The sequence below is a fragment of the Halichoerus grypus genome, chromosome 6 (assembly GCF_964656455.1).
Source record: "Halichoerus grypus chromosome 6, mHalGry1.hap1.1, whole genome shotgun sequence".
NCBI classification, from domain to species: Eukaryota; Metazoa; Chordata; class Mammalia; order Carnivora; family Phocidae; genus Halichoerus; species Halichoerus grypus.
This window is the reverse complement of record NC_135717.1, coordinates 154,672,940-154,694,254: the sequence shown is the minus strand read 5'-3', so window position 1 is coordinate 154,694,254 and position 21,315 is coordinate 154,672,940. Positions and strand designations below refer to the sequence as shown.

At 45.8% G+C, this 21,315-nt stretch overlaps 1 protein-coding gene across 4 annotated transcripts in view; it reads right to left on the bottom strand.

The window, feature by feature from the left end:
- The window catches only part of ELK3 (ETS transcription factor ELK3), a 70,931-nt gene that overhangs the window by 5,158 nt on the left and 44,458 nt on the right, over positions 1-21,315 (bottom strand). For 2 of the 4 annotated variants that reach the window (XM_036085858.2, XM_078076436.1), the window contains 2 exons: positions 13,822-14,601; positions 3,684-3,806 (listed from right to left, as the gene is read on the bottom strand). In XM_036085858.2, coding sequence (XP_035941751.1) covers positions 3,684-3,806; positions 13,822-14,601 — 903 coding nt within the window. Of the gene's footprint in view, positions 1-3,683; positions 3,807-13,821; positions 14,602-14,913; positions 14,997-21,315 lie in introns of those variants that run through there. The other 2 variants (XR_013449317.1, XM_078076437.1) reach the window with 2 other exon arrangements.

The following is a 21,315-nucleotide window of genomic DNA, read 5'->3' as shown; positions in this document are numbered from 1 at the left end:
ATGGTTGTCAAGAGACTAAGGTGGAAAACCCTGAGCATAGCATTCAAGACCTACAGCTGCTTTTCTAATCACCCAGTCCCTTCCTGGACAGACTATGTACTTGCATATCCAAATCATGGAGATTATCTAGAAGGTGCTTTTCTCTCTGCCAAAATCCTGTCCTTTCTTCCCAGCTCAGGTGCCACTTCTTCCAGCGGAGCCTTCATCTAGTCCCTACTAGAAAGCTATTCCCTGTTGGGTTCCTATAACCTTTTGTTTATATATCTATTATTCCCATAGTGTATATTCCCCTACAGTCCCTGATAACAGAGCATTGCAAATATTTTCTGGGTTAGATTTGTTGAATTAACATTCAGAAAACATCCTCAATTGAAAACTTAATTCTGGGTGCCTCAGTTGGTTGGGTGTCTGCCTTCAGGTCAGGTCATGATCCTAGGGTCCTGGGATTGAGCCCCACGGAGAGCTCCCTGCTCAGTGGGGAGCCTCCTTCTCCCTCTGCCATTCACCCTGCTTGTGCTCTCTGGCTCTCTGTCAAGTAAATAAATAAAATCTTAAAAAAAAAAAACTTAATCCTGCCTTGTTTCAAGATATTATCTGTACCTATGCCAAATTTGATGAAAATCTGTTTCAGAAGTGGAACGGACACCCTGTAGATAAGCTCAAAATGCCAAACTGTTCAGACCAATCTCATTTAATTTTTAAATACACCTCTTCCAGAAAGGCACTAATATCTTCTCTCTCCTTCCCTTAAATTCTTCAATATCTGCTGTAACTTGCCACAGTAATTACATCAGTGGACCTTCTGTGCAAAAACTCCTCAGCTCTGTCAACTGTTTATCGAAAGGATTCTGATCTACTTTTCAATCCTGACAACAGGAAATTTGCCAGCATCATTTAAAACTTATTGTAGCCCAAATGTATTTCTTTTCTTCCTCCATGTGTAGTATATATGAAAGGTTTATTTTTAAAGAAAATTATTAGTTCAAAAGGGGCACTGCTGATAATCTGAATTTTGAATATTCCTCTTACCATGTTTTATTTACTATTTTCAAAACTGCTAGTTTCAACTTCTATCACAACTGCTCTTACATAGGAAGAGTAATATTTTAAAAGGTACAAAGTTGTTTTTCCTTAGTTTCAAGGACCCCAGTCACAGAAAGAGGACCCTGCCAACAACCATCTAAACATGATTGTTTTCCCCATTCCTACCTCCCATTTGTGGTTTTGTTGTTGTTTTTGAATGGCTCTGGTAGAGAGGACAGGTACATTGTGAAATTAAAATTCTGAGTAGGTGGTCTTTAAATGCAGCAATTTCTTCTGAAGAATTCTAGTTATAAATTAGGAACCACTGGTCTGCTGTGGTTCTCAAAGTAGATTCCTGGAGTAACAGCAACACTAGGATCTTGAAGAAATGTTATAATCAGGCCCCATCCCACACCTTCTAAATCAGAAACTCTGGGGTTGGGGCCCAGCAAAATCTTTTAACACACCGTCCAAGGTGATTCTTTTACACGTTACCTTTGAGAGCCACTGGTCTACAGTAGTGACTGAAGAGAAAAGGGTATGTGTGTCCAACACCCAGAGCTCCGAATATCCTGCTAATGTGCACCATCACTATGGACACGAACCACTACTGTGAGGAGTGATAGGCTGGAAAAGGTTTAGTATCCACGGCAAGGGATCCCAAAGAACTCCCTAACAGCAGTTCTCCATGGCTTCCTTGAGAGATCAGCAAGCCTTGTACCAATCAGGTGGCAGAATTCCCAGTGAGGAGGGAAGTGAGATTCCATTCTTTATTCACAAATATCTAGTGAACCTTCCAGAGACCTTGTTAGATTCTAGAACTAAAGTAATATTGCAGTCCCTGTGCCCATGGAGCTTACCGTACACATGGCACCAAATAACTGCTCTCCTCAGGAGCTCTAATACTAGAATACTGCTGCTCCATTGTGAATACTGTGAGGAAATAAGGTCTTTCAGCTCTCCACCAAGAGAATACTAACCTATAACTTTTCCTAGTACTACATTGCTCACTGCTTCTAGTTTTTACTTCCCTGCCGGAGTTTAAAGGGCTGAGAACATGTTGGCTGTGCATGACCATAGCTCAATTTTCTTGTGATCAGAAGATGGGCCAGAAGAGAAACCTGATTACCTAGGGATACACAGTCACATCATGACAACCCTACCTCAACCTTACTAGGAACCAGAGAAGCAAGATAGCAATCAAAACCTCTTTAGCTCTACCCTTCTTCCGAGACCCTAAATCCCAGCATGTATAGCTCCTTGCACAGAGGAGGTCAATACCAACCTTTACGAGCAAAATCACCAACTCAAAAAAGCACAGAGAACTGATCTTTTTAACACTTAGGTTCTTAAATATTTAATTTTGTTTTGTTTTTTTTTTAAAGTAACCTCTACAACCAACGTGGGGCTCGAACTCACGACCCTGTGATCAAGAGTCACGTGCTCTCGGCGCCTGGGTGGCTCAGTCGTTAAGCGTCTGCCTTCGGCTCAGGTCATGATCCCGGGGTCCTGGGATCGAGCCCCACATCTAGCTCCCTGCTCAGCGGGAAGCCTGCTTCTCCCTCTCCCACTCCCCCTGCTTGTGTTCCCTCTCTCGCTGTGTCTCTCTGTCAAATAAAATCTTTCAAAAAAAAAAAAAAGAGTCACGTGCACTACAAACTGAGCCAGCCAGGTGCCCCAATTCCTTGGTGAATTCTTAGGTACCCACTCATTTAGTCAGTGATAATTACTAAGCATTATTTGTATGCCAAGCAATATGGCCAGACATGGGGTGGGGGGATGGGCACCACAGTAAACAAGAAACAAGATGTAGTTCTGGCCTCTTGAGGACCCACAGTCTAGTGGAGGAGACTGCCAGGTGAACAAGCCATCATAATACAAAGTGGTCAGTGCTAGATGCAACAGGAACAAAAGAACAACTAGCTTGGGTGAGCCACACTGGAGGGCAGGCATGGGATTCGGGGTGGATGAGACAGGCTAGAGTTAGAGGGGGTTTTCACTTGCCCCAGTTTTGCTTCACTCCTGTCCCTAGGACCCTTCCTATTTTTCTCTTAGTAACATCTTTGTGAGGAACAGTTTTTGCGTCTCAAAGAAGAAATACTGATTACCACATGATCGCAAGCAGTGCTACTGCAAGATTCTAGTGTGTGAATGAATAATAAATGTACCTACCTAGTAACAGGAGCTGTGCAAGATAAAGCAGCTAAGAGTTTTTAACCAAATGCCCTGGACGCTCCTTTCTTATTATGGAACAAGGAGAACTTGATTATGATTCATAGAATTATACAAATAACTTTTCTATTACAGTATGGACATTCTTCACTATTTTTTTCAATTTATTTCAAGTGATGTCAATATGTTGCCTAATTTTTTAAAGTCCCTTTTCCTTAATAACTTTCCAGTTTTCATAGTCAATGAAGATATCCAAGCACTTCGAGAATTAATTGTTCCATTTGTCAATACCTGACATGAATATGCCATTTCTGCCTTGATGAAAACATCTGCCTCTGAAGGCTGGGTTTTGCAGCACCATTAACTCCCTTTGGGAACTTAACATTTTAACCAAATGTAGGGTCGAACTCTGTTACCTCTGCAGTATTTATTGGGGAAACACACCTCTTAGAAGCTCAATGTTTAAACATTCATTTCTAAATGCTCACCTGGAACAGCGTGTTTGGCCCTTGCAACCGGGCAGGACTCAGTGGAGCAACTGGACTAAGGCTGCTCCAGAAATGTATGCTGGATAGCAGTGGACTCGGGGTCAGAAGCAATCCATTTGGTGTCTGGGAAAGAAAGCACATACACAGATTTTGATAAAGGTATCACCTGATTCTGGCCACGATCAGCAGTGTGGCTAGGTACACCAGCCATGAACCAAGAAACAAGCCTTACCATCTTAGGAAAATCTGACAACTATGTAGTTTCTGCAAGGCTGTGCACAGTTTAACTTTCTTCAGTGCTGATTGTATTGCATTAGCAATTTTATAAAGGAGAAAAGTATGGACAAGTTACCTTCCCTAAACATTCTAAACATTGTAAAACTCAAGTTTACAGCAACATTCGTCCAGGTGGTTTCTTCAATTTGTTTTCCTTCCCACCTTAAACAAGATTTAGTATACAAAATGGGATTCCATGAAGGGGCTTTATTTTTTTAAACAATATTTTTTTATTTTCCTACACTGGATATCCATTACAAACACACATTTTTTTAAAGGGCCTCTCAGGCTTCACTTTCATGGGTATCAATGGCCCTTTAAGATTTTAGGATCTGGGGGCGCCTGGGTGGCTCAGCTGGTTAAGCAACTGCCTTCAGTTCAGGTCATGATCCTGGAGTCCCAGGATCAAGTCAGGAAGTCTGCTTCTCCCTCTGACCCTCCCCCCTTTCATGCTCTCTCTCCCATTCTCTCTCTCAAATAAATAAAATCTTTAAAAAAAAAAAAAAAAAAGATTTTAGGATCTGTTGTTAAAATACTCTGTAGCAGCTTCTTCAAAAGTTCTGAACTGGGTTTTCCAGATTCCACTCCGGATATGGGGCTGATGAGAATTCATCTCCCTGGCAATGGTTTGGAGGGGGGAAAAAATTCTTTCTTGTTAGATTGGGTGTAAAGCCAAAACTCTGTGTTTCCCAGGAGAGTGCCAAGAACTGCATTTGCTTGCACACACACAGCAGGAATCCTGGCCTGCAAGCTAGTTAAAGGACAGAAGAAACAACTCGCCCCAGCTGGTATGTCTGCATGGCTTTTATTCTCAGCTGAGGCAAACTCCCTGGCCCATGGTGGTTTTGCACCTTTGCTGACTAGCAGGAGCCCCGCAGTGGTTTTGTGATGTCAATAAGGTGCTTTGTGTAAGAAGAACCACAGCAAAGGCGCCAGCATTGCAGATTGCATCAGTTTGGATGCTAAAGTGTTATTTTTTCCTAGAATTGGCCCCAGCAGCTTCGTTAATTATCGAGAATATTTGGCATAAACCTAAGTTGAAAGGTCTGCTCTGTTCAGCAGAAAGGAGACAAACATCCAAAGGTTCTCAAACTGTGAAGCTGCTGAAAGGTAAACTAATTTATACCATCTTGAGTCTTTGGTTCCACAGCATTTCCTACACATGGAATGGCCTATGAGGTGACTAGGATAAATACATGTTTTGGATAAGCTTCCCACTTCTAATCCAAGGCAGTTTCACAAATATGCCGGGCCATCTGGTCTGGCGATTAAGACTTAACGGTCAGCATGGGCTCTGCCAGGGTTCCAACCTCAGAACCACTACTTAACTACCTATGCCTCAGTTTCCAAATCTATAAAATGGGGAGGAAAAACTGCCTACCTTATAGGATTGCTGGGAAGATGAAATAAGATGATCTATGTAGAGCTCTTAATATGTGTCTGGCACATAGCAAACGCTCAAGAAGTGTTCATCACAAGTGTACCCGATATACTTACTCAGTGAATTTCATCTGTTCATGGGAGTAATTCTCAATGCATGTATAAAAGTACTCTGTGTTCTGAAACCAATCAAGTCAGCCAGTACCTTCAAGGCTCCTCTCAGTCATATTAGGCTCAAGTCCACAAACTCAGGTCATCTGAGAACTAACATATTTGGACGTTACTCTGGGACCAAATTCCAGCCAGAGTATGCATGTTAACGTTCAAACACCAGTGTGTTCAGGGCCTCCTAGTTTACCTACCAATGAAGGTCCCAAAGCTCTTAAGAGACAAAAAGTCTTCTAGACTACAAAACCTATCTTTCTCTTATTTGTGGCCAAAAATATACATCCACTCCGTTTTAATCCTTTGAGCAATACATGAAGTGTAGAAGTTTTATTTTAGTCTAAAATGTGCACCCAGGTCTGAATGTGAGATGTTTGCACATCTGTTTCAAAGGGATAGAGGACATACTCAGAATACAGTAGTCTTCTGTTTCACATGTTTAATCGTTTGGAATATCTTTTATAACATATGCAAATAAATATTCTGAAATGACTTCATTCGCTCTTCTCTCCCCCATCCCTGTTCTCCCTGAAGATCCTGTGGCTGTAAAGAAAAAACCGTTTGGTTGCTCTCTTAAGGAATGTTCCTATTAATGCTCACCCTGGGTAATCTCCAGTACAGTGTGAGTTTTCAGAGCCTCTTTCCACAATCTCCTGGAGTCAGGCAAGGTGGGCTGAGCCTGAGGGCTAGACACTAAAGAAAGAAGCCACAAGCAAAATGCATGCTTCCTCTTCCTTCCCCAAAAAATATTTTAGCAAATGGGCCCTTTCGAATGGCAGACAGGGAGTTCCTGATTCCATCAGCTGCATGGAAGCAGATGCCCTAGGACCTGAGGCAAAGGACACTGATGTTCAAGGGGAAAGACCATCCAACCAGGATCTTTGTCATCCCCCTCAACTCACTTCTTCTTCCACATAATACAGTCTCCTACAAAGCCTGCACATTTGAGCTAAACCTGGTGAGCTGGCATTGCCCGGACATGCCTCACCTGAGTGCCCTGGTTCATGGCCCTCTGCCTGGACCATGCCCTCAGACCCCCTCTTCCTTCCTACCCCTGCCTCCCTCTGCCCATCAAAACCCCACCTCCTCAAAGGAGACTTTTCTGCTTTTCCCTCTTTTTCCTGGATCTTTATAACACTTTATAACCACTTTTGCCTTAACATTTTCTGCTTCATGGTAATTTGCATATTCTTCCTATACCTCATTCTGTAGCCTTCAAGGTATCTTGCTCATCTTTATTCCTCCTATAGTACCCAGTTTCTAAATACTTGATGAGCTGAAGCAATCTGTAGCTCTAGGTACATCCCCTCACATGTCACCTGCTGGATATGTCCACTTGGAATGCCCCACATGTTCAAACTAGAACTCACCTTCTTTCCAAGTCTAGTGTTTCTTATGACTCCTCCATTTCTATCAACGATACTACCCATTTATCCACTCAAGAGATACTGAATGCATGATATGTATCAGGTGCCAGAGATACAATGATAAAACAAGACATGATCCCTGGACTTACAGCCCTGTCTACAACCCAGCATCCTCCTCACTGTGATGCAAAATTACTTCCCACTTGCTACAATCTCTGGGCATGGCCTGTGTGGATCCTTCTTTGAACTGACTCTTATTTTACCCCCCATTTCCTTTCCTGCTGCATTCAAGGCCCCATCACCTTAGAGATGGCATTCAATAAATGCCATCTAAACCAGCCCACATACTTCTGGCCCCTCTTCCAATCTATTCTGAGCACCGCCACCAAATCAATCACCCTAAGATACTATGTTCCTTTGAAATTCTTTTTTCAAGGGGGAAAAAAAAATCCTTAGCCACAATTCTAGGTTCCCCCATAACCTGGTTTCATATGCTCCTTAATTTCTCTATATGAACCCTCCTACTTGGCTTGATACGTCCTGAACACTACAGAATTCCAACCTGCCAGTTCTTTAGCACTCATTCCAGAACTTCCCTGACTACCTAGCCCATACTTTCCTGCGCTAGACCTGTTCCACGGGTGATCGCATCCATTTCCAAGATTTTAAGCACCCTTACATGTTGGTGACTCCCTAACTTATCTCCAGTCCCAAACTCCTTAGCTCCAGCTGTAGCTAGATGTTTGCTCCTTTATGTCCTATAGGCTTCTCAGGCCCAAAATGAACTTTTAACCAACCTTTCACCATGAGCTTATTCTTCCTCCCATGCTCCTCACACTCAATTCCTGGCTCTCCCCTACAACTTTCACACCTGGTTAGTCACCAAGTCTATGGACAATTCCTTATGTCTCTCTCAGATCTGTTTCCTTTGGCCCCATCCCACCGTCATAGCCTTAGATCTAGATCCTCGTTGTCTTTCATCTGGAATATTTATAAGAGTATCCTAACTGGTTCCAGCCTCACCCCACCCCAATCTATGTCATCAGGATGATTTCTAAAACACAACTCTGTCACTCATGCCCCATCTCCCACCGCGTCCTTCACCTTTGGAATTTATCCCTCCGTCCCTTATTGAATTACTGTACTGCCCCTAATATACTAAGCTATTTCACATCTTTATGAATTGGCTCAAGATGCTACTTTGCCTACAATGCCCTCCTCCCCTTATGTGCCAGATGACTGCTACTGATCCTTCAACACCTGTCACACCCAAGTGTGAACATGCCTCCCATGAAGCCCTGTCAACATCCTGCCCCATCCCCAGCAAAATTAAATACCATCTTCCTTAGTATTTGTTTGTGCTGATCTGGGATAGTATATTAAACCATTTAAGGCAAGTTATGAGCTACTAACAATCAGGGACTTACCTAGCTGACGTTCATATCCCCAACTCCAAGCACAGAGCTTACACATAATAGGTGTTCAGTTCCTATATGCTGAATTGAACTAAATGATCTTTCCCCTCTTCTGTTCCTAAGGTGCTTCTCCGCACTGTGTATTTGACTCTTGCCACCTGTCATTGTCTGTCTGTATGCCTTGTCTTGGCTAGGTCCTAAGGTCTTAAAATAGGCACTATACGTACTTCTGATATCCTTTCAATGATTTGCAAATAATGTTTGATAATTATTTGTTGAAAGACTCTAAAAAAGGAATTTTTGTATCTCTTGATTTAAAATCCCAGCAAGCTGTTAATTTCCTATCAAAACAAGTCTAAAAGTTCCTCATCCAGTCCTCAGGGACCTCTGTCATTTCACATCACCCTAAGTTATACTGCCCCATATTCTTCACCTATTGGACAGCAAGCTATAAGCTCATGAGAGCAGGGACTGTCTATCTTGCTTGCCTCTGTATACCCCAATCACTACTAAATGGTATTTAATGGTTATCTCCCAAATGAATTAATTAACGTAGTAACCATTTACAGACTAAAAAGGATGTGCACGAGCCGCTCAACAAGAAGTATCTGCAGATTATTTGATTTGGTAATTTGAGATACCAAAGACTTTGGTCTTTCGAGCTTTAGAAAATACAGGAGAGGAAATCACGATGTCCGTTTAACATTTTGTTGTACCAACAAGTATCATAAATCTTAGTCTCTCATGGACACCAACAGAATCCATGACTGTGCCATTCTGGGGTTAAAAACAAATCCTCAAAAAAGGTAACTACCTCTGGAGACTCCCGGAGTTGCCCAAATTCCAATAAAACATCGATTTTAAGGACTTTAAAAGAGAAGTTAAATCACACATAAGTCTGCGTAGCACTGAACTGTGCTGATCTTAACGAAAGGGGGACAAAGCAGAATTCCGTAAGAGTCTAAGGTAGGTGTCGTCAGTGGTAGGAGGGGAAAAAGGAGTAAGAGCAGAACTGGGGAGGAGGCAGCGGGACCATGACGGCAACAGATGGAGATGAGACAGGCCCCAAGGTGGAAAGAGGGAGGGCACTACCACAGTTCCTGTAACCTGGGCAGCCCAGAGCCCAGGGAAGGAAGAACCGTCGGCTGGAACGTCAAGTCTCACAAAACTCTACCAGCAACATCTCCTACTGCAAAGAGCTTCTAAAAGGACCACCTCTCCCCTGTAGGGTCAGTATAGAGAAAGCTGGAAGCTAAGCTGGAAAAGTGTTGTAGAGAGTGGGATGAAGGGAAAAAACAAACATTTTTCCTCCTGGGATAATGGCCCAGGAGACAGTAAGATGCGAACCTGCTCCAGAGCTGGGGCAGGATGTGGTATACCTGGGTTGCTCCTCACCGTACACATCCATTTTACTCCAAATCCCCACCTGATGATTTTGGCCCGAAGTTGTTACATCCACCAGTAAAGGAAAGGAGGTTCTCGCATTTCGGTCTGCTGCCAGCTATGTGTACTCATTCGTGCCGTTCAAGGCCGCCGCTAATACAACAGCCTGGGGCACGCGTGCTCAGACTCGACGGTGAGTTCATGCCCCAGTGCCCGCACATATCCAAGTTCAGCATCTTAAACATCACACGGGAGATTAACAGAGGCCTTGGCACGAATGAAGGGAAAGCAATGTGCCAACCCCTAATTCTGAACTAACTTTACATTGCTAAGAGATGAGGAGCGAGACAATGAACAGAAGAGGCAAATGGAAGGAAGAGGGACAGAGGATACCAAGGTGCAGAACATCCAGAGAATCCGAAGTTCCAGCTGACACTGTTCAGGCTTCCATGGTGCCTGGCTAGGAACCACGAGGGTTTCGCATCCTGGCTCCTCCCTCATCTCAATTTCTATAGCTCATGCCATGAGAGAGATCATCCTTGCTTTTCTACCAACAGTCCCATATGACCTCAGTGGCTGAGCTCCAACTACATCACTTCTTGGTACACAGCTGGCTTTTGTATTCTCTGTCTTCAGGTCCTCGTAGTCCATGCTTGAGGGGTGTCTGGGTGATCATCATGTCTGCCTATATTCGTAATCTTGGTTCCTTAAAATATCAAGAGTAACCTCAACTGCACTGTACAGATCCCAGCAGATGCACCACAAATACTTCTGATGGGAATGGAGGTTATGGTTTTGGACGAGTGGCAGAATGACGAACATTTTTTCATGCACACCATGTGGATGACGTTTCAAATCTGAATTTGGGCCTATGTGAGGTAGGTGGTTTAATATGATCCCCAGAGGGAAATGTAACCACATGACCCTGTTCATGCCAAGACTCTAATCCTACCCTTCCTCCTGCCATATTTCTATCTGAAAATAATTGGGAATTATTCTTGGGATAAATTAGTAAAATATAAACAGACAGTTCTTGGGATAAACTAAATTCTTGGGAACTTCATTTTCAGGGTATCAAGTTATTAGAGCACACCTTTCATTTCTTCTAAAGCCAACAGTTAAAAAAAGTTGACAGGAGGTTTCCACTGGTCACAAAATGTTTACGTACTAACTGTCACGTTGCACACAGCACACCTCACAGAGGAAAGTAATCTCTGCAGTCGAAAGTGCTCAGGTAGGAGGGAAACCAATGAGCTGTGGGAACGAGACATCAGAGCTGCCTGTGGGAGAGAAAAGCCCCAAGTCTCCTTCGGGAGAGGAAACCCCCAGAGTTGACCTGGAAGTAAAGGGAAGGCTTTCACTCCTGCCCCCTGGGGGGGATTTCAGGGAAATGGGCTCACCCCTCAGGATGAGGCCAGCTGCTGGGAGCTGACCTTGCATCTGACTGTCCACTGAGGGAGAGCCAGGGCTCCAGGGTTAGTTTCTGAGCCACTCAGCTCCCGGGGGAAGGAATCTCTGAGAATCCAAACCCTACATTGATTCCAGGCCTACAGTAAAGAGCTGGAGGATTGTCAAGCCCAGATAGGTGTGACTGTCCTATCTGATCTCAGAGAAACCACTTGGGTGAATGAATATCACACCTGAGTCCTGCCCTTTCTCTGCACTCTCTGGTTTTTCCCTCCCTGTTGGCCACTTCGACTGCACTGGATGCAGAGCTGACCCTGCTAGAAGGTGAGGGAAGTCCTGAGATTAGACCATCCCCCAAAGCCAACCTTAACTCCTCTGAATCCATTCAGAGCACTACCTGGTAGCCACCCCCCAGCCCCTCGGCTTGATACAAAGGAACTCTCAGCCCGAGACCTTACTTCTACTCTCCTGTCATGGAACCAGACCCTGCCCTTGGCCTCTCTCTCCTTGGGAAGCCCTGGTCTCAATCCTTGGACTTCCTGACACCAACTCACAAGCAAGGTCCTGCCCTTGCAGCTTGGCTGAGGACCATTCACTGTCATCTGCCCAAGGCACAAGTCCTCTCTTAAAGCATCTGGCTTTCTGATGCTTTCCCCCTCCCGTTTGAGGCTGTTCTGGTAAGTCCTGTCTCCCAGTCCCGAGTTTAGCATCCTCTTGTTCACATCTGCACTCTATCCCTACCTCATGTCAAGGTCCCTCCTCCCCTCAGCCCAGCCATACCATCCTCAGTCCCACTGAGCAGAGCCACCCTAAAGGCACTGTGTCCAGATCCAAAACCCCAGGGCTAGCCTGAGCTGCTTTCCTGGGACGACAGGACTGGCCATCTGTTCGGAGACGGTGACACGGGCTCAGAGAAAGCAGACACAGAATTCTGAACTGGCCTCGGTCTGGCCTGAGACCTCTCTAAACCTTACAGTTGTAAACACAAAGGAGGCCAGGGGAGGAGATCCTCAGATCATCCACCCTGGCCCACTTCTCAGGTTACTTCTCTGATCTGCTTCAGGAACTGCTGTTTCTGAGCCACTTACTCAGCAGTCCCTCGTCCCCGGACAGTTTTGTTTGGTCAAAAAATGCCTGATTAAAAGCACACGTGCTCATTCTGACCAGTAACTGAGCCCTTAGCCCTCCCCTCCATGGTGGCATGCTCATTACCACCAGCTCACAAGCTTGGGGAGACACAAAATCCTTGGGACACAATCAATTTGGGAGAAGCCATAGAGAGGAGAGTGGCCAAGAGCTGCTTTCGGTTGTCTGGCAGACTCCACAGACGGTTATGATCAGGGACAACTGGGTGAATTCCCAATGGGCATGCCAAGAACATTTTACTTAAGAGCATGGATTCTGGAGCAGGATAACCGGGTTCAAATTTGCTTCTACCACCTGTTAGCTGTGTGACCTTGGATGAGTTACTTTACCTCAGTGCCTCATTTACCTCAGCTGGAAAAAAAAATGGGACATAACAGTATCTACTTCATGGGCCTGCTATGAAGAATGACTGGAGGGGTGCGTGCAAAGTGTCTAGAACAGGAACCGGCAAACGTGCCCCTCATGATGGTCACAGCAAGGACAGTGACGGCAATGAGCACGGGGCGGGCGATGGAGCTCCCGCGTGCCTCACGGCTCCAGGAGGATACCTGCCAGGTGTAGCTGGCTCTCCTACCATGGCCATCATCCCATTCAGTCCTCCCAACCATCCATTTCACAGACGTGGAAACAGGCTCAGAGACCAAGTGCCCACCGTCTCACTGCCCCCCAGTGTAGCGAGGAACCGAATCTAGTCTGTGACCCCAAAGCCAATGTGCTTAACTCTGCCACCAAAGTGCGTCCAATTCTCCAGAGGAAGCAGAAATAGGCTTTACCAGCCCAGGCTCTGCCTTTGCCCTGCAAATGCCAGCTGGACAAGAAAGAGCATCTGCATATCATATTTAAGGGAAAAGGCTTCCTTCTCGTGGGAGTTACTGCTGGGTTTTCTCAGAGTCGCACTGCTTTTACTGAAGATTCTTTCTCACTGCTTGGTGTGGCCCTGATGTTTCACAGATCCACCCAGACGAATGCAATGGCGGCATCTTAACATCTATCTTCTTAGTAACAGAAAGCAAATAGCTACTTATCAAGTGCCCCCCAAAGAGGACTCGGTCATAAAAACGTCATGAAGCCCAGGGATGCCCAGGCAGCTCAGTCGGTTAAACGTCCAACTCTTGATTTCGGCTCAGGGTTGTGAGATCGAGCCCCACGTCAGGCTCCATGCTGGGGGGAGAGCCTGCTTAAGATTCTCTCTCTCTGCCCCTCCACTGCCCGATCTCTCCCTCTCTTAAAAATTTTTTTTTTTTCCATAAAGCCCAAATACCTTCTGAAATGTCACTTGGCCTGCTCAACTTTCCCTAGGAAAATATTGTTTGGATCTGCTTTGATGGCCAGGGTGCCTGTTCCGTATTATGATCACCTTCGGCCACTGAAAACAAGAAACCAGTGAAGCATCCCACTGTAACCAATATCCCAAACCTTTTCTCTTGTGGACACCTTGGCCTGGGGATGGAAAAGTAATTTCCCTTCACACTTACACCGTGACTTTGGTCTATGGGCCCTAAGGTGATCTTTTGAAGGGCAGAAGGAAGCTGCCTTGGGTGCTCTTCCTTTCCACTACGCCACTGAGTCTGAGTGCCCACCACGGGGACGGGCTCTTACCTGTGCAGTGAAGAAGGCTGGGGTGAGGGATCCCGAGGGGAGAGCGGGGCTGTTGAGGGCGATGGAGCCGATGTCGGTGCCGGAGAGCACCAGCGGGGGCGCGGAGATTTCCAAGCCTTTGGGTTTTTTGGCCTTTGGGGGAAGAGATGGAGACCTGGTCTTGGAGCCCGATGACAGGTTCAAGGGCTCTAGGGAATCGGAGTCATGGCAGGCGGCCTCCAGGAAGAGGCTTCTGTGTTCAGAAGGGAGGGGCGAGCTGGGGGACAGGGACGGGGACCGAGACGAGGAGGGTGACGCGGACGAAATGCTGGCGGCATTTGGCAACATTAAAGAGGAGACCTTGGCTGAGGCCGACGAGGCCAGGAAGGCCTCAGACGTGGAGGGCAGGGGCACCACGGGCCTGCTGGCGTGCTTGTCGGTTTTATTGGTCACAAACCTGATGACAGTCCTGACTTCTTCCACGGGAGGGCTGTCTTCCGGCTGTTCCTCCAGCTTCTCCGTCTTGATTGCCTTGAAGGGTTCCGGCGGGTTCTGCAGGGAGTTAATGGTGAAGGACGAGTACAGTCCTGAGTGGATGTATTCGTTGCGGCTCGCGCTCTTGAGGGCCGACAAGCCGTGTCTGTGCGCCTCTCGGCCCTCGGGGGGCGCCTTGCAGTCGCTGTCCTGCAGCAAAAGGCTCTCCCGGCTGATCTCCACCGCGTGAGGGTCCATTTTCAGTATCTCCGGGAAAGAGACAAACTTGTACACAAACTTCTGCCCAATCACCTTCTTGATGATGTTCTGTGAATACAAGAGGAGACAGTGAAAAGATCAGTGCACCAGAGAAATGGAGGAGGAGGACGTTCGTTGTCACGGGGCATTCTGCCGGCAGCCGCATGGAAATACTCCTCTTGCCTGACGCGTCTTGGCTAAGGTGCCACAGAAAGGGGACTCGAGCGGGAGGCAGCGGAATTCGATCTGCTTTCCAGTTCTGCTGTTACGAACGGCGTGCTCGTTAGCACAGCGATGGTCCTTTTTGGCTTCCTCCTCTGTGAAGTTAAGGGTTAGTCTACCTGATAACGTCCTAGCCGTCCCCCTTTGCTAAGCACTTACTACGTGGCCAGCAGTGTCCCCGCACCATCTCACGGCATCTGTACGGTAATCCTAAAAGGAAGGTATCAGTACCTAAAAACTAAACGATTCAACTCCCATTTTAAAACTTAAGAAAATAAGCTTAGAGTGCTTAAATAAGCCACAGGAGCCACGTGGTAGGTAAGTGGTCGAAGCAGCATTTCCTTCGCCATAATGCAGTATTGTCTTACCTACCTCTGGGACTTGTGAGAATTCAATGAAATAATAACGGGAAAGCATTCTGTAAGCTGGAACGCATTATAGAAACGTAAGTTATTATCACCCACCACCACAATGTTTTCTTAAGTCATGTAGCCATTTTTTTCCTTTTTAATTTTCTGCCAAGAAAGCCACTGGAGGAAAAACAACTTGTCTACTTTGATATTTACATCACTCCTACAGTACTTTAAGTTGCTGGTATCTACCACTGGCTCTTCAGTTTATGGCTCCAAGTCCTCAAACATTAGGATGTCAATGAGAGCCAACAATCACTGCAAAACTGTTCACACCCCTTTGGGAGAACGGACTTCACTGGAAAGGCTCTCTACTGTTCTTGAGGTTTATTACATTGGAACGTCAGCAAATATCTATCGAATGTTTGTGGGGTGCAAGGCCCTCCACCAAGACAAAGATGGTCTCCCTCAAGCACAAAGAGCTAGCAGCACCATCCTGTGGGGAAAAGACTCAGAATGTTTCCTTACAAACTGTTCCTCCTCAAACTTGGGTATGAGTGAGGGTGTAAGAAAAAAAAAATCATTTGGGGGAAAAGAACTTTAGAAGCAGTAACTCCTATTGAGCACCTACTGCATACCAGATGTTGTACACAAGCTATCTGATCTGTTGTCACACTCACCCCCCTGGAGGGTGGAAGGTGTCCCCTTATGACACAAACTCAGAGATGGGGAGTAATCCACCTAAAACCCACCACGATCTACTCCTTCTGAAGCCTGAGCTTTTTCACATTTCCACAAAAATTTGGGTGGAAAGAATCAAAGAACCCCTTAGTAGAGGTGAAATTTTCAAAGATGGAATTGACAGGTAACATGGTATTAGTTTCAGGTGTACCACATAATGATCGCAGGTCTAGTGAACATCGATCACCACACAGAGTGTAACATTTTTTTTTCCTTGTGATGAGTATTTTTAGGATCTCCCCTCTTAGCAACTTTCAAATATACCATAGAGATGAAATTTAATTAAATTTGATGTTCCTTCTGTGATCATCGTTTGGTTTATAAACATAAGTATATTATGTTTTTGCCTTTCCTCTTGTTACATTACAGCATGCCGATTTGCAGTTTTCCTCCTTAAAACAGATCATCAAATCCCAAAAGTGAATTTATCCAGCCATCCGGAGGGGAGGGCATATTTACTATGCCACTGAGATTTCTGAGCAGGAATCCCTCAGGGCAGGCATCGAAGGGAGGGACACACAATGTCCCCATTCAGCACCGGAAATCCCAGTAACGCAAATCCTGGCAAACCTTCGCTCAGCACCAGCCCGCAGGAGGCTCCCAACCCTGAGCACGTTAGATTAGTTAGATTCGTTAGATTCGAGGCTGAACAGTTCTAGTGCCTGGCAGCCTGGTGCTGGGACTACAAATTTAACCCACTGAATGCCATTTACCTCCATCTGACCTCCCAACCGCACACTGAACACTAGCAAAGCTGACCACCATTTACACACCTTCAGAGAAATGTGGGAAGCTTACAAGTTCCACCTGGGCCTTGTTGGCAGCATCTCAGCGGGCGCCCCACCAGGCGTGGGTAGACAACATGCCTAAGAGAAATCCACTCCCAGGCAGGATAGGGTTAAATAAGGGTGTCACTGGTGCTACCTGACTCAGGGTGGGTTCTCAGTGAAAAGAAAGCACGCTTGCCTAGCCTGTTCCGCTACTACAATTCTCAAGTACTTCTGGCTTTTGTTAATATTTTTCTGCCTAGGTGAAAACTTTATTTTGTCCTCAGCCAGTTCGAACATCCATCTAAACTGACTGAATTATTAGAGCCTAAATAATTACACAGAAGAAAAGAGAAACTGTATGGTCTGAATCACTTCTTCAGGCACGTTCTTGTAAAGTTTTTTTTAAACCTTTAATTTTAACCTTTAATTTTATTATGGGTATTCAGAACATAACTTCTGAGCAGGGATTATATGCATAAGCAAACCAAGGAGTCATTTGGGGCTGTGATAAAGAATAACAAAAAGGCCCCTCTTCCTGAAAATGGTTGGGAACCGAAAGGTAGTCTCAAAGAGCTGGGCTTCGATGTGTTAAAAAGAACAAAGAAGGAGCGCCTGGGTGGCTCAGTCCATTAAGCGGACTCTTGATTTCGGCTCAGGTCATGATCTCAGGGTCATGGGATGGAGCCCTTCATCAGGCTCCGTGCTCAGCATAGAGTCTGCTTCTCCCTCTCCCTGTGCTCCTCCACACGCCCCCCCGGCCCCCGCTGTCTCTCAAATAAGTAAATAAAATCTTATAAAAAAAAAAACATAAGGAACAACTCACATGACTATCGACTGACAAATGGATAAACAAAATGTATATTCAGACTACAGAGTATTATCCAGCCATAAAAAGGAATGAAGTACAGACCCATGAAACCACGTCAATACACCTTGAATGCATTAAGTGCAAGAAAGGTCGCGTATGTGATGGATTCCATTTCTATCAAACATCCAGAATAGACAAACCTAGAGAGACAAAAGAGTCATTTCCTAGGATTTGGGGGTGATATGGAGAAATTGAGGGGTGACGTTAAAAAGTAAGGGTTTGGGAGGAATAGTGAAAATGTCCTAAAATTTATAGTGGTTTTTGATGCACAACTCTGTAGACATTCTCGAAGCCCACTGAATTGTATACCTTTAATAAGGGTCCATTGGATGGTATATGAATCATACTTCAAGGAAGCTGGTTTTTTTTTTAAAAGAACATGAGAATCTTTTTTTCCTCCAGCTTTACTGAGATGTAATTGACATATAACACTGTGAAGTTTAAGATGTACAATATGAAGATTTGATGCATGTATATACATTGCAAAATGTTTACCACAATAAGGTTAGTTAACACATCCATCAGCTCACATAATTACCATTTTGTCGTGGTGGTGGTGGTAACATTTAAGATCTACTCTCCTAGCAGCTTACCAGTATATAATACAGTATTGTTAACGACAGTCACCATCCTTACCTTAGATCTCCAGAACTTACTCGTCTTGTGGCTGGAAGTTTGTACCTTCGACCAACATCTCCTCATTTCCCCGCCCCTCAGCGGCCAGTAACCACCACCCTACTCTCTGTTTGTAGGAGTTCTGCTTTTTTACATTCCACCCATAAGTGAAATCATTCAGTATTTATCTTTCTCTTATTCCATTTAGCATAATGCTCTCGAGGTCCATCCAAAACATTTGCATGTTTAAATGGAAGATGGTGGGAACCTTCTATGGCTGGTGACTGCCATAACCCTACTGTGAAGATTAAAAAAGGAGCCTCCACAAAGGACACTGAACTCAGCCATAGCAAAAGAGGCCCCGCAGTAGCTGCTGCCTCTCTCGGGGGGTGGGGGGGTGGGGGGAGAGTTACCAGGACACCACCATAGCTTTTTAGGAAAAGGGTACAGTGGCAGGGATGGAGCTGACCAAAAGGAGGAAGAAGCCTTTGGAAAGAACCAGGGTGGACCTTGCTGGTCTATTCCAGCAGGAAAGATGGAGTAGATCTGGCTACCCAGACAATCTGGGCATGAAGGGGTGTGGAGGGTGCAGGAAGGAGGTCAGGGCACTGTAGCCCCGCTGTTTGAGAGAGCCCAACCCTGCACTGGGGAAATGTGCTCACAGGAAGGGAGCTGGTAAGGAAAGCCCTCCCACCAGGATGCCCACGGCCTGAGACCTGGGTAGCGGACTCAGAGGAGGTATATGCCTGGCAGCTGAAATCACAGCCCCTCAACTTCCAGGGCAGACCCTGGGAGCACATGGGTGGCACGTACGTTCGAAGATCTCTCTGTGGTCTCTGAAGGGAGACTGCCTTTCAAGAGTTTGCCCCACAAAAAAAAGTAAAACCTATTTAATCTTACTTGACTTTATGACGTTGCTCTCAGTAAGTAAATGTTAAATGTGTTAAGACTTGACTTGTGGACTACTGTTGTAATTTTTCAAGTTAAAAGTGTCCCTAAAGGCCACTTCGTATATCTGATTTTTCCCAGTAAATGAGGCAAAGCAATTCTAAGACCTTCCACAAACATCTACCATGTAAAATGGAGAGGTGAATCCTTCTGCCTATACAAACAAGCTAGCTATTAGAGGGCAGTTGGGGTATGCTACTCTTAGGATTTCAGGGTGTCTTCAAACTGAAATCTCAATGTTCTCAGTATGAAAAACCTGAGATCAGATGCTTATGTAAGGAAAGTGCTATTCACCCAGTAAACTCAAAAAAACAAATGGATAATGCTGGCCATATTTTGCCTTTCTGACATTTCCTTGGGAATCTAGCAGAACCTCCCTTCCCCTCCCCCAATAAGACCATTTAAGTGTGTGTTAAGCAACTACAGAATACTAAATAAAAAGTGTGGTCAACCCCCCCACCACGCAAAAAAACCAGAGTTTGCCCCGCGAGGAGTTTGCTGAGAAAACTCACAGTATAGGGGAATAATAGATAGTAGTTGCTGAGCACATATTATCAGGCTGGGTACTAAGAACTTGACCACCGTTAACTCAGTTAATCCTCTGAGAGACTGGAACTATTAGGATCCCCATCTTAGAGACGGGCAAACTGAGGCTCAGAGAGTATAAATTACCTGTGCCCACAAGCTGGTACGTGGGCAATCTGATTCCAGAGCCCTTGGCCACAATGGAAGGGAGATACAAGACTCAGGCTGAGCCCGCCCAGGACACAAGAGCGCTTGGGGACAGGCTCTTATTATGAAAAGTGACGAGGGTATTTACAGAAAGTCGGTTTTTTCACCCCTTCCTCCCAGACCCACAAGTATGTGTTGCTTACCGTTGCCTGGTAACCTGACAAATGCTGTCTGTGTCCAGTTGAGCTAAGTGACTTCTCCAGCACGGTTTTAGACCAACAGTTGCGCACATCTGCTTCACTTTACACATGTGCGACCAGCCTCCCTGTTCGTCATTTCCCATTCAGTGTGTGTCCCCAGCCAGGCTGGACTCCTGACCCCACATTCCGTGTGAGGTCACAGGCAGCGAGGACGACCGACTTCAGGAGAGGAAACGCAACATTCACCTCACACACCCTCCGTGGCAGTTCCAGGTGGCAGCAGAAGCTACTCCCACCATGGCCACTTCCAAGCTGCGGTCTTGAGATCGCAGGAGCCTAAAGGGCAAGCAGCCTGGTGGGGGCAGGACCATGGCGGCCACTTTGGGCAGAGGAACCCTTCCCGACTCACCAGCTACCCCTGGCCACGGAGGGACCAGTGAGTCTCCCTTCGTTATTTCCCGCTAACAGGATGGAAAACACAGAGAACAAGCCAACTTTCCGCTTCCCTCCCTTGCCTGTTGCCCTGACAGGTTCCAGGCTTACTGGCAAAAATAGAGGTGCCTGTAAGTGTGTTTAAATATATATATATACACACAAGCAACTCTGCCTTCTCCTCCCACTGAAGAGAAAGAAGGAGCCTGTGTAAATAATGCTATCCGGTGCATAAATTAGAAATGTGTCTATTAAGTATTGTGATCTTGAAAAAAAAAAATTATATGCAGTGCTAGGTAATGAAGCTCGAGGAATTCAATTTACCTTGTTAATTTTGATGTTATGACAATACTACTAGGTTAACTCCATGTTTGTTGAATGAATGCCTGTACTGTAATGAGAACTGACCCAGGCAGGAAACCAGAGGCTTCACCCCATGAGAGACACAATTTTCTGTGGCTGACTGATCCCCAGGCTGGTTCAAGCGCCCCGTGAATGTGTCCCAGCTGTCTAACTGCACGTGCTTTCCGGTTGGCATTTTCAAACTGAAAATTCCCAGACAGACACCAAGGGCCATAAGCAAAACCCTACACCCCATACCTCCTGTGACAGCTTAATAAACTTGGACTTCACGTATCCGTCACGCCGCAAATATGGGCCACCTGTGTTGGCTCTGCCCTGGCACCCCGATTTTGATCTAAGGTCATGCACTGGACTTTCCAGCGCTCAGACGTCTCATCCCAGTTCTCAAGTTTGTCCCCAGGCTGCTCGCGGCCCCAGGAGGAGCCAGACTAGTTACGGGGTCCCCATCACTATGGCTACTGCGCCCTGGCTTTCCCATCGAGTGAGGCCTTCCGGGACCCGCGGGACCCCTGCCCTCTGACTCTGCGACTCTCCTATCTTGTTCTCAAAACGGAGAAAGGTCAGTGGCTCGCTAACACAGCAGGAAAGGTGGTGCAGGAGAT